The following is a 12,959-nucleotide window of genomic DNA, read 5'->3' as shown; positions in this document are numbered from 1 at the left end:
TAAATAAAGACACAGATGTTGGAATCAGACAGACCTGGCTTTAAATCTCAATTGTGCCACTTACTAGCTGTTCAGTTTGAACAGGTCACTTGACTTCTCTGAGCCACAGTTTCCTTATATATAAGGTGAATATAATAAAACTTAATTTACAGGACTGTTGTGAAGATGAAATATGTGTAAAGTATCCCAATGGGCTTTCAATAAATAAAAGCTGACTTGGTCATTTTTATTATTTTTATGTTAAGTTTTACCTATATTGAATACACTGCAGACAGTACAAAATCAATGTCAAATTCTGTTATGAAACAATAAGTATATCACAGTTCAAAGATGAAAGAAATCCATAAATCCATAAAGGGTGAAGCAGTAAGTGAAAGAAAGCAGAGTTGAATTGGACCAAGTAAATATAATTGGAATAATCTGAGAAAAACATGAAACATTAGGATGTAGTAATAATACTGCAATGTTCCAGTTATTTCTAAATGATTCTAGACATATAGTATATTTCCAGTTCATAGAAAAAGTTTATTGCTGGAACTAAATGCATTACCTCATTCTTCCACATAATATTACTTTATACAATAAGGGAAAAAATTCTGCGAAATATATACCTTTAATAGCTAATTGGAGAGGATTCAGCAAAACTGACCCAAGAGTAAACTTGAGAAATTCGGCCATTACTTAACAATAGTTGACTACAACAGTACCTAGACTACCAGGTACCCACCAGTTCTTAGGCCCATCTCATCACAACTCTTAATTGCACCGTGCTAAGAGAAGGCAGAGCTTGGTGAAAAGGATAAGTATCTGTTTTAAGTAATCACTCTGTTGACTCAATTAAACCTCAATAAATATACATCCTCTACATTTCTTAGTGATATCAACAGTTCTTTATATCTCAGCTGCCAAATTCCAGAATGGTATTAAAACATTTGACATTTGGCCCATTCTGTTCTTCTGAGGAAAAGTAAAACTAAGCATTTAACTCAGACAGTAAATATCAAAAATTATATTTTAAAATATAGGAAATAGATATCTGATGGGGTTTGGATACCTTCTACTGTTTAACATGAAGATAAACAGATATATAAAGATAAATAAATAAACATATCCTTTTTAAAACCATTTATGAATGAATTAGGAATAACTTTCAATTAAGGCCAAGATACTTGTACTTAACTAGGATTTTATGTATGTTTTTATGCCAAAGTTGCAGGCTGCTGCAATGTGGTAGAATGTGCCGTAGCTTTAAATAAGAAACCCTAATTGAATGCAGCCTGTGCTGCTTACATCTAGATGAATACATTTCAATTTGCTGAGCCTCTATTTCCCTATTTATTAGTAAATGGGAATAGTGGTATGGAAACCTAAAACAAGAGCATACATGGAAATTCATGATATTTCTAACAATCTGTGGAGAAGGTTATGGAGACAGAGATGTGTACTTGAAGGAGAACTAGATATCCCCAAGGCTCAAATTGTGACTCGTGGGACAAGGAATTCAACTGTGATTAAAAGGTCAGAGAAGCATCTTGTAGGCATCTGAATGTGCAGAAATGGAATGGGAAGCTCAAGGGGATTCTTGAGGGTGCCCCCAGGGAGATTGTTATTGAGTATATCAGTATTACCTACAGAACAATATGCCCTGAGCAGACTGAACTTCTTCAGTGACCAGAGGATAACAGAACCTCTTAGTTTGTAAGTTAAGGGTATCTCCAAAGAGATCTATTTTGGCCTGGAATTAAGGGAGAAAAAGTTAAAAAAAAAAAAAGAAAAGAAAAGTAATTCCAAAATTGGAATTATACTACAGCATGAGAACAACTTGCAAATAGTCTTGCAAGTAGAGTCAGCAACTTTTAAGCACAGGAGAGAAGCCAAAACACTGGAGATGGGCAAATGGAGTTCCAGTTTTTGAATTCTCAACAATATTTTAAAATGTGCTATTTATTGAGGTTATAACTTACATACACTAAAGTGCACGAAATTTAAGTGTACAGTTAGACAAGTTTTGACAAGTGGTTACATCTGTGTTATCATCACCCAGATTAAGATGGGGAGCATTACTATCACCTCTGAAAGTTTGCTCGTGCTTCTTTCTAGTTACTCTCCCCAATCTACTTTTTGGATTTCTGTCACCATAGGTAAGTTTCCTGGGCTAGTGACCTTCACATATATGGAATTATATAGTATGTACTCTTTTATCTGGCATCTTTCACTTAACGATTTAGAGATTCAACTATGTTGTTGCATAATCAAGTTTGTTCCTCCTTGTTACTGAGTATACACTACATGTAGTGTTCCATTGTATGAATACATCATAATTTATTCATTCACTTGTTGGTGGACATTTGGTTTGCTCTAATTTTGAGCTATTGTGAATAAAACTGCTGTGAACATTCTTGTGCTGTGTGTAAATCATACCTTAAGAAAGAAAACAATGACAAATACCAAAAACAAACAAAATCTATTATTAGGTAACATCTTTGGTCACTTAAAATAGCAAAGAGAGAATGGCTGAGGCAAAAACAACAGTGAGGTGGTAGGGGTTAAATATTTGGAACTCAGTGTTAACCACTATTAATGTGATCACGGAAATGCAAATTGATTCAAATGGGATATGCATACTGACTAGAAATCAAGCAGAGAACACACTATTTTCCAATACTAAGCTTTCCTGAACTCTGGAATCAGAGTTTGAAGCTTAAAAAAAAATGAAGACTTGGAAATGAAGACATTCACAGGCTTCTGTGTACAAATCATGCTTTTGGTAGCTGTGGCTGATTCTGCAATGCCAATCTCTGATCCATCAGTGGGCCTCAACCTCAAGAAATGTGTGCCGAAGCCCTCAATAAGACCCATATTTCTAGAACTTTGTAAAGGAGTACATGAATCCCAAAATAAGTTTCTAGATATATGGTCAATTTGGGGCAATGTTGGGTCTTATCTAGAGCTGTATGAAATAACCCACTTTCACCAATAACTCTTCACAATAATATATGCTTCCTACTTACGTCTTATAGTCTCTAATTATAGAACAATCTTTTAAATATGAGTATTTTTATTACTTTGATGGAAATTGAGCAGGTCTATAAACTAGGCTTTTCTTTTTTTTTAAGGATTTATTTTTCATAAATTTATTCATTTATTTATTTTTGGCTGTGTTGGGTCTTCGTTGCTGCGCACGGGCTTTCTCTTGTTGTGGTGCGCGGGCTTCTCCTTGCAGTGGCTTCTCTTGTTGAGGAGCACGGGCTCTAGGTGCACCGGTTTCAGTAGTTGTGGCTCATGGGCTCTAGAGTGCAGGCTTAGTAGTTGTGGTGCACGGGCTTAGTTGCTCCGCGGCATGTGGGATCCTCCTGGACCAGAGCTCGAACCCGTGTCCTCTGCATTGGCAGGCGAATTCTTAACCACTGCGCCACCAGGGAAGTCCTAAACTAGGCTTTTAATTGTGCACAGTTGTTCCGCGGCATGTGGGATCCTCCTGGACCAGAGCTCGAACCCGTGTCCCCTGCATTGGCAGGCGGATTCTTAACCACTGCGCCACCAGGGAAGTCCTAAACTAGGCTTTTAATTGTGCACTTCTGTAGTTATTTGTTTTCTAATTTTGATGACTGATTAAAAATAAGCTCTATAACATCATTCTTAATATTTCCCCAACTTTATTTTGAAAAATTTCAAACCCACAGAAGTTGAAGTAGTAATATTAAATTATTATTAATACTGCCTTCGGAAAAAAAAGCAGAGTGATCAATAGAGGTAAAAAAAAAGATCACTAAGAAGTCATTTTCTTTTTTGACAAGGAAATTTGAAAGACAAAGCACATCTGCTATAATGGACTGCATCTGGGAGGAAATGGCACACTTTTCTAACCCCTCTGCCTGGAGGGGGCATCTTTCCCTAATTCTTTAAGAGGTGCCAAGTATGCTTGCTGATGCCCTAGAACAAAGTTAAACCACACACACACACACACACACACACACACACACGATAACAGGTGGATCTACAGTTGATGGAAAGATCGTGTCTTAAAGATGCTATGTCACTCTGAAAGGAAGATCCTGGGAGGGAGAAGTTCAACAATGAGGTGGCTACAGACTAGATTTGCAAACGACATGAAATTAGGGAGAATTACTCATTAGAAAGAATCCTCCAAATGTGAATAAGTTAGGAGAATGAGCCTAACAGAATAAAATTTAGTATAGATACGTGTAAAGTGTTGGACACAAAGTTCAATAAAATGCAGTAAGATGGTGAAGCCAAACTCAGCAGCATGTGAATACTTTAAAACTTAAGGGTTTAGTAAAAGGGTAATATTGCTGCCCCCAAAGCTAATGCTCTCCCAGGATCCATTTAAAGAAATAATACTATTCATAATAAAGGCAGAAAAAAAATCTCATTGTTTTGTTATTTGGATGTTATTTTGTTCAGTTCTGGGCACTGAGTTTAGTAAGAGCACTGGCATAATAAATCTTGTTTAATTAGCATACAAAACAGAGGAGGAACATTGAAGGAACTGATATGTAGCCAGGTTGGTGAGGGGACGTTGAGAAGGATGTAATGAAGATCTTCAAGTACTTAGAACTCTTTGGTGGAATCAGGCTAATTCCATTCTGCAAGACTACAGGGGTAAAAATAATGGAGCGAATGTGCTGTGAGGGAACTATATGCCAGGCCCTTTGCAGTAGCTAGATGTTGTAAGGCACTGGATTTCTGAGTAAATTTAACAAAACTGAAAACGAGTGAGCATTCCCTCACTTCAGGAGTCCAAGGAAAGGTTATCCATGATTCTAAAACCTGTCTGCACCTTAAGATCTAATTTAATTGGTTTGAGGGAGAGCCTAAGCATTGGGATTTTTTCAAAGCTCCCCAGCTATTTATAATGGGCAGTCAGGTTTGAGAAATATTAAGCTAGATGACTACTTGTCTGGATATGAACTAAATAAGAAATTAAAATGAGAGGCAGGTAAATGGAAATTAGTATTTTTTAGTTACATATTATATGCCAGGCATTGTGCTTGGCATTTTCACACTCTAACCTTTATTAACTATGTTAATACTTGGAATCTTTTAGCACAGTGCTTGGCACATAGTAAGCTCCCAATTGGTTGCTGTTATTATCCTCTCTATAACCATATAATCTATTCTCCAAATATATCCTGAGAGAATATTAGCTTATAATAAAGAAATTATCATCCCTGCATTATGGACAAGGAAACCGAGGCTCAGGGAAGGTATTTACTTTGGCTAATGCACTAGGTGGTAGATTGTAAAACTGAGTTAATCCCAATTTAAAACCAGCGTGTCTTCCCTGTCTCTTCAAGTTGCTAATAAGACATTTGGTTATTTATAAAAATTAGCAATTTACCTAACTGACCTTTTCCATTTTTAATATGAACCATTTCTTCCTGGCCTGTTCTCAAGGAAATTATATTAAATGCAAATCCTGAAAAAGTGAAGCTGAGAAGTAGACATTGTTTTCCTAACGTAGCCCCATGGAAATTCTTCTGTAGGTTTCGAGAACCTCTAAAGTCAGAGGAAATAGATCAAGGTGACCCTACAGAGCTCAAACACTTCAAGCAAACATGGAGATGGTACTGTTCACAAGTGAAACACCTCCCATTCTGATGAATGGATAAAGATTGTTATCTGTCACTTGTATACAATCTGGGACTTCAATTATATACTAACATTGAGGGAAAGGAAGATGGCCCTGAGGGTATGGTCCTGATCATATCTGACACCTTCTCCTGGCCACATTAAGCCCCCGAGTTTTCTTATGCACATAACTAGTTTGAGGATGTGAATTTGCTGAAGAGGAAACATCCAAAGAATGGCACCCCCTTAATGAGATAGTTCCTCAAGGGCAAGGACAACCTTTACTTTATCCCATATAATCTTTAATATAGTATCCAATATAAAATAAGTAATAATTGCTGCAAATTGTAATTTTCACTACACTTTAGACGACACTAATTTTCAAAAATAAAATACACTTTTCAGGAAGGTACAGAGAACATAAAAATATAAAATAAATATTAAAAAATAAAATCAAATATACTTCTTCAAGTGGTGAGCATTGAATTGACTTGGTCCAAAGCTAGCTTGGGATATTTTTTTTCTGTTGCTGGCCAATTGTTAAAATTTGGAGCCCACATAACATACACAAAATGGTGTGTTTACTGACTGAAATCATTTTATTTTCTGAGCTTCATGTACATCTGTAAACCAAAAAATACAGACCATTTTATTCTAGAAAAATACGAAGCTGTAGGTCATAAACGTTGTTAGAGACTTTATTTATTTATTTATTTTTGGCTGAGTTGTGTCTTCCTTGCTGCGTGCAGGCTTTCTCTAATTGCAGCGAGCAGGGGCTACTCTTCGTTGCGGTGCGCCGGCTTCTCATTGCGGTGGCTTCTCTTGTTGTGGAGCACGGGCTCTAGGCGCGCGGGCTTCAGTGGTTGTGGCTCACGGGCTCTAGAGCCCAGGCTCAGTAGTTGTGGTGCACGGGCTTAGTTGCTCCATGGCATGTGGGATCTTCCTGGACCAGGGTTCAAACCCGTGTCCCCTGCATTGGCAGGCGGATTCTTAACCACTGTGCCACCAGGGAAGCCCGAGACTACCTTAAATAACCAATGTAACTATCAGTGCAAATTTGGCACCCATATCTACCTTACTTATACCCCAAATTAGTTTACGCAATACGTTTTACGAAGTACTGAGTATATCTTAGGTACTCAAAAACAAATTGATTAAAGACATATAATTTTAGGGCCTCCCTGGTGGCGCAGTGGTTGAGAGTCCGCCTGCCGATGCAGGGGATACGGGTTCGTGCCCCGGTCTGGGAGGATCCCATATGCCGCGGAGCGGCTGGGCCCGTGAGCCATGGCCGCTGGGCCTGCGCATCCGGAGCCTGTGCTCCGCAACGGGAGAGGCCACAACAGTGAGAGGCCCGCATACCGCAAAAAAAAAAAAGACATATAATTTTACCCATTTGCTTCTAGCTATACTTTATGCACCCTGAATTTTAGCTAGATAAACCTTGCCCTAAAGTCACAAAAAATTTCATGGGGAGAAAAGATTAACATGTTAAACTTTTACAGATATTTTATATGCTCTGACATATTCATCAAGAAGTCTAGAACCACGCTGTCCTATATAAAATTTACCAGCAGCCACTTTTAAAAAATGGGTAAGTAGGGGAAATTAATTTTATTAATATATTTATTTAACCCAATATATCAAAAATATTTCAATATGCAATCAATATAAAAATTCAGACATTTTACATTCTGTTTTTCCACACTGTCTTTGAAATCAAGTATATACTTTATACTTTAGCAGATCTCAATTTGGACTAACCACATTTCAAGTGCTCAACAGCCATTGGTGACAAGTGGCTACTGTATTAGACAGAACATGTCTATAGAGGCTAGCCCCCTTTCTATCCAGTGTGATCGTCACCTTAAAATGTACAAAAACAAAGCACATAAAAGTTGATCCAAAATTAATGCCCTGTTAAAATGGCAAGTGAAAAGTTAGTTATAGTGTTTAAACCTTTTCTAATTATGTAAACAAGAAATTTAAGAAAAGGTTTTGCAAATTTGTTGACAATCACTTTCACAAATGCCTTGAAAACTGTCTTCTTCTTTCCATTATGTCACCAAAAGTCTTTTCCGGGTACTAAGTTATTTTGTTCTTTTTTTCCATTTGTTATTCATTTTGTCATCAATAAATATTTATATGGTGACAAGTATGGGCAAAACATTATGCTAGATGCAATAAGGAGGGTAAAAGACACCCTACCTCTGCTTTCACAAAGCTTTCAAATTAGAAAGAAAGGGAAAGAGGGAAAAACATGTGAAAGTATATCTCTTTATTTTATTTTACTGCATCACTGTGTCAATTATTTGGACATCAGTCTTTCCCCAATTCTTTAACAACAAAGGGAATGGTCTTCTCATCTTCCCAGGGCCTGACAAAATGCCTTAATATTTGTGGAACTCACTATAATGAATTATTACATGTTATTTTCTAGAACAGAGGTCCCTACAAAGTACACTAAGTACAAAAAGAAATATTTCATCTTCCCTAAGAAAAATAGAAAAACTATATGGCAAAAGAGTTATATATGACAGGCCTTAAAGGATTTGACACAGAAGGTGGTGAGGTTTGAAGAAAACAAGTTTCTACAGTTAAGAAAGTATAAGGATAGAAGAGTGTATCACTCATGATAAGAACTCTATGAATGTTTGCTTACTAAATGCACAAGTGAATAAAGAGAGTCTGAATGACCTGAGAATATCATTTATAGAGACAGAAATGAAGGCTTTAAGGAAGCAAAGGGGGGATGGTGTTACACAAGCTGTATGGAAAAGAATGCAATCATGAGTAAGAAGTTGAAATTGTTACCATTTTAAAGTAAAACAACAGAAACAACAAACCTCCCTACCAAAAGTACAGTAGTGTTCCTCATTTTCTTACTTTTGGGATAATGCCTATTGTATCCTATTTAAGAACTTTAATAATTCCATAACCTGCCATCACCTAGAACAATTTCTTCATGTGTGTTTATGCGCAGGGTGAGAAATAAGAAATCTAGCAGAGTAACATGCTTTTATTTTACCATCATGCATATAAGGAAAGACAAATATATCAATGGTATACTTTCAAAGAGACGGAGCAACCTCACAAGTATTTATGCTACTTAGGAAAAGAGACACATTACTAAGTTGTTAACTGGGCAAATTATCAACACAATTAAGCCACACATTTTGAGTAAGTTATTTTTCCATGAAGACAACAATTTCCAAAGTCTTAATAATATGACAAGAACAAGTTATTCAAATTATATTTCTAAGGATACGGTTTTAACAGAAACAAGTTGAAATCCGCTATAGATATTCATTTAAGTCTCTATATCATACAGGAAAATAAGACTGTTCCAAATGTTCCCAACTGAAAGCAAAATAAAGCCTGTACAGCTCAATTTTCCCAGTAAGCAGAAATAACATAACAGGATTTACTAAATACTAGTGAAATAAAAGACACAGTATTAATCCTCCTCATAAGGTCAGTCAAATGAAAATGAGAGAAAGCACTCAAAGTTGCATTGCATTTCTTTAAATTTATCTTCTCTAGACAACATATTTAACATTCCAAGACCCTTCAATTCTCCCATGTTTATCCTGAGAAAAATAACTTCTCTCATCACCACTGACAAAGCAATAAGCTTCCTTGAAGGCTCTCAGTCTTAATTTTAGGCCCAATTTTTACCTGGCTCATTTTTGCCTGTGGTCTTCTGTTTAGTTTCCCATGCTTTGGGCACCCATCACAGTATCTTTAGTTCTTCCATCCATTAGGGCCTAGATATCACTTTTCATTTAATCTAATAAATCTGTCTCCCTTTAAACCCTCTAGATGTTGCTAAAGTGGGTGGAGGATAGGGAAGAAAGCAGAGGGAAATAAGAGCTCTGGTAGTCTATTACACAAGACAACCTGTCTCTGGAAATAATGGAGAGCCAAATTAAAACTAAAAGACCTGATTCTGCAGCTGTTTATGAGCTATCACTTCTTTTAAGAGCCAGGAGAGAGACAATGGAGAAAGTGTACTGCCACCCTGGCACTTAATCACGCTCCCGATGAGAAAAGGAGGCACAAAGAGGTACCTAGGTTTTGGCTGAATTCACTAGTTGAGGCTGAGAAAGCCTGGTACTTTGAATGGACACCAGCCTTAGACCATCCTGCCACAAGCACAAGTCTAACTTGTCACCTCAACCACTTGCCTGACAGTTAATAGGTTTCTGGATGATGGGAGTGAAGGGAAGGGGGTGGGGGTGAGGAATAGAGGAGAGGTCTTTTGGGGAGAAGAATGGAAGGTCTTTTGTGTGCCGGCAGGAAACCTGGAGACTGTTTACCAGAAACCAGAGTGGGGCTGACAGTGGTCTAGAAGATGTTCATCCAGTAGGTAGCAGCCAAGGGCACAGCCAGTAGCAGACAGCGACAGGTGGTGACCAGAGGCACAAGAAGAGCAATGGAGTCACATAAATCATACAGGCCAAGTGGTCCACTGCCATTCTCCCTTGATATCATTAAAGGCCCGCAACTGTCCACAGGCTATATGCCTGTACTGCAGAGCAAAGTGGGTAGAATGGGCTCCTAGACAAATCTAGAATTCAAGGTATAAGAGGCAGACCGGAGGCCCTGGGAACAAACAGGGTCCAAGTAGTGCAGACAAAGGCAGTGCAATTTACAGCATCACAAACTTGGCTTAGGGGTGGTGTGAACCATGGCCATGCAGCATGTGATATTAATGCACATGTGGAAGTGGTGGAGCGTGGTCATGATGGTCTCAATCTTGAGGCTGAGAGAACTGAATGTCCAAGGGAAAAAGGCTGCAGAAATGTCAGAAAAAGAAAGGGGGGAAAAAAAAAGTAGAAGGCATACCCATTTCTGTTGCCCAAGCACAGGTCCAGCAAGGGGCAGAAAGGGACTTAATGCAGGAACATTACCAAGGGCAAAGTTTAACCAGACTGGAACCCAAAGGGCCTGGGGATCTCCACTGGCTCCCTTATTGGGCGACGTCTGGCTCTATGGATTCCTTCACGCAGCAGGTAGTACTGCAGTGGATTTGGCCACAGGTCCTCTTTGATAATCTCAGCAATCCTGTCAGACTCTGGAAGGCTGTGGTCTGAAAACCAGGTGAAGAAATTGCAAACGACCTCTTGGTTCCTGCGAATGAAAGACTGGGGTTCGCGGCCCCGGCGCCATATGATTGGAGTGGAAAGAGACACCACTCGGCCAGAGGCTCTGACCTCATATTCCTTGACAATCAGCTTGTTTCGGAAATAGGGGTTTCTTCGAAAGAAGAACTTGAACTTGCAGCCTGTTCGAGGGTGCCTGAGCTCCTTCACCTCCAAATTGGTTATGTATCTTAACATCTCTGCATCTTGGCCCCTAATCATGGGGGACAACTGGGGGTGGTTCCGAAAGGCAGTGACCCAGAAGCCCGGGATGTTCTGAATGATGTAGTTCCGCCGCTCCAGGTAGTGTCGACGCATCCGTCCGAACTTATGTTCTAGTTGCTGAAAGGCCCGGTCAGCCTGAGCATTCACAGTGTCCAGCTCCAGCTGGATGGCCTCCAGAGGGTTCATGCGGAGATCCATCCGCAGGGGCCGGTGCCCTGCCTCCTCCACCACTCTATTCTCCACCATTTCTATTTCTTCACCTACTGGCTTCTCCTCCATCTCCATCTCCTGCTCCACTGCCTCCCCCTCCTTCACTCCTTCCTTCTCCGCCACCTCCTCATCCACTGCGACTGAGAAGAGGGGGCCCTCTTCAGTCTTCACTTCCTCAGCCTTCGCCTCCGCCATCAGCTCAGATCCGAACCTCTCCGCGCCACAGGTTTCTAGGGCCTTCTCCCGACCCGGGCCCCGCGGCTCTCCCCGCCGGCCGTCATTTCCCCGGCTGCCGTCCGTCGCCAGGGTTACAAACGCCGCTTCCAATCTCTCTCTGGGAGGCGGAGCCTGCTCTTGCCCCGCTTCGGGCGCTACGTAACCGCCATCCCCACCGCCTCCGATCTGGGGCTTATCGTCACAGACCGGATCTGCGGGAGCAGCGCCGGGGTCGCCCCGCTCCTCTGGAAGCTGGAACGGTGGCAGCGCGACGGCTTCGAAGCTCCCCTCACCCGTCTCCGCCATCACCTGTGACGCCTCGGTTTCCTCACGGAGCTTCAGGCACCTGGGAGAATCCGGGTCTCCGGGGGCACGGTCGGGGACGGTGAGACTGTGGGTTTCAGGGAGAGGCGTCCTCTCGACCCCATCCGGGCCGCTCATGTCGGCAGCAGCCAGACAAACGTCACGCTACCGTCTGTTTTTCCCTGAAGAAGCCGCGCTCGGCGAAAACCCGCCGCTCTCGTCACCCACTCGCTGGTCTCGCGAGCGTCTCCGTGAGGGTGACGTCACGGCTGTAGCTCCCACCCTGCCGCGAGAATTGGCAAGTCCTGGCGTGGCTTACCTGGTACCCTGCGATCCGAGCGTGCTTTCATAGTTTTATTCCTATGAATTTAATCGGGTGGACTGGTAGTTTGACTTACGTAAATAAATGTGGCTCGCACTCAGAGGCTGAAGCAGTGAGGACCCTCCCTGCGATGCATCTGGAGAGTACCTCCAGCTTGTAGGGATCCCAGTACTACACTGCCTGCTGTCGTCTGATAACATGTTTTTCTGGTGTTTGGTATTTTCTAGGCAAGAAGGTAAATCTACTCCCTGTTATTCCATAATGGCCAGGAGCAAAAATCTTCTCTTTATTTTTAAATTAAGTTGAATAGCAAATTGTTTCCCTTTTCTCAAGTAGAAGTGAAATGAAAATATTCTGGCCTCTGACATCACTGGGAGAAACAGCTACTGAGCGACTTTTCACCACGAAACTGATGCATATTGTTCCTTGCTAGTCTTACCTTTATAATCTGCGTCAAAGAAGAGCTTGTCCTGCGTAATGTCTGCAGGAATTAAGTCAGGATCGATTTGCTAAATCTTGCTCCATGGCCCCTCACTGCAGGAAATAGAAAAGCTATTTCCAGTCCCGTAAACTATTAATCTATTAACGAGTTTAGTTCTGCAAGGAGGTAGGAAAGGTTGGCTTTGGTGAAGTATCTATTCATGGCAATTAGCTCATAGAGCTAACTTTAAGAGGGATGTCAGTGTCTCTGGTTGTTTTAGTTTGTTGACTTGTGAGGAAAACTGATGTTTGAGAGTTAGGAGGCCTCAGAGAAATACCAGTGGAGGGGCCACCCACTGCCATTTTTATGAAGAAAAGCCAGTTAAAACGGTAACCAAGATGGTCTTAAGTAGAAAAGAAACTGCATAATGCCAGCTTTCAGTTAGTTGCCTCAAGGTGAAAAAGAGACAAACTTTTTTTTTCTATTTGCTTTGCCTTGTATAGTAGACTGAATAATGGCCCCCCAA

General features: G+C 40.6%; 1 protein-coding gene across 1 annotated transcript; it reads right to left on the bottom strand.

Annotated features, from left to right (window-relative positions):
* Positions 1–8,593: 8,593 nt before the first annotated feature.
* TSPYL1 (TSPY like 1) lies at positions 8,594–11,953 on the bottom strand. Its single transcript, XM_082633932.1, has one exon. The coding sequence runs from the start codon at positions 11,826–11,828 to the stop codon at positions 10,518–10,520; it is 1,311 nt and encodes a 436-aa protein (XP_082490058.1). The 5' UTR covers positions 11,829–11,953; the 3' UTR covers positions 8,594–10,517.
* Between the last annotated feature and the right edge of the window lie 1,006 nt (positions 11,954–12,959).

The sequence above is a fragment of the Mesoplodon mirus genome (genome assembly GCF_964341445.2).
Source record: "Mesoplodon mirus genome assembly, chromosome: 10".
In the NCBI taxonomy this organism is placed as follows: Eukaryota; Metazoa; Chordata; class Mammalia; order Artiodactyla; family Ziphiidae; genus Mesoplodon; species Mesoplodon mirus.
Note: the sequence above shows the minus strand (reverse complement) of the source record. Positions and strands in the feature narration are given on the sequence as shown.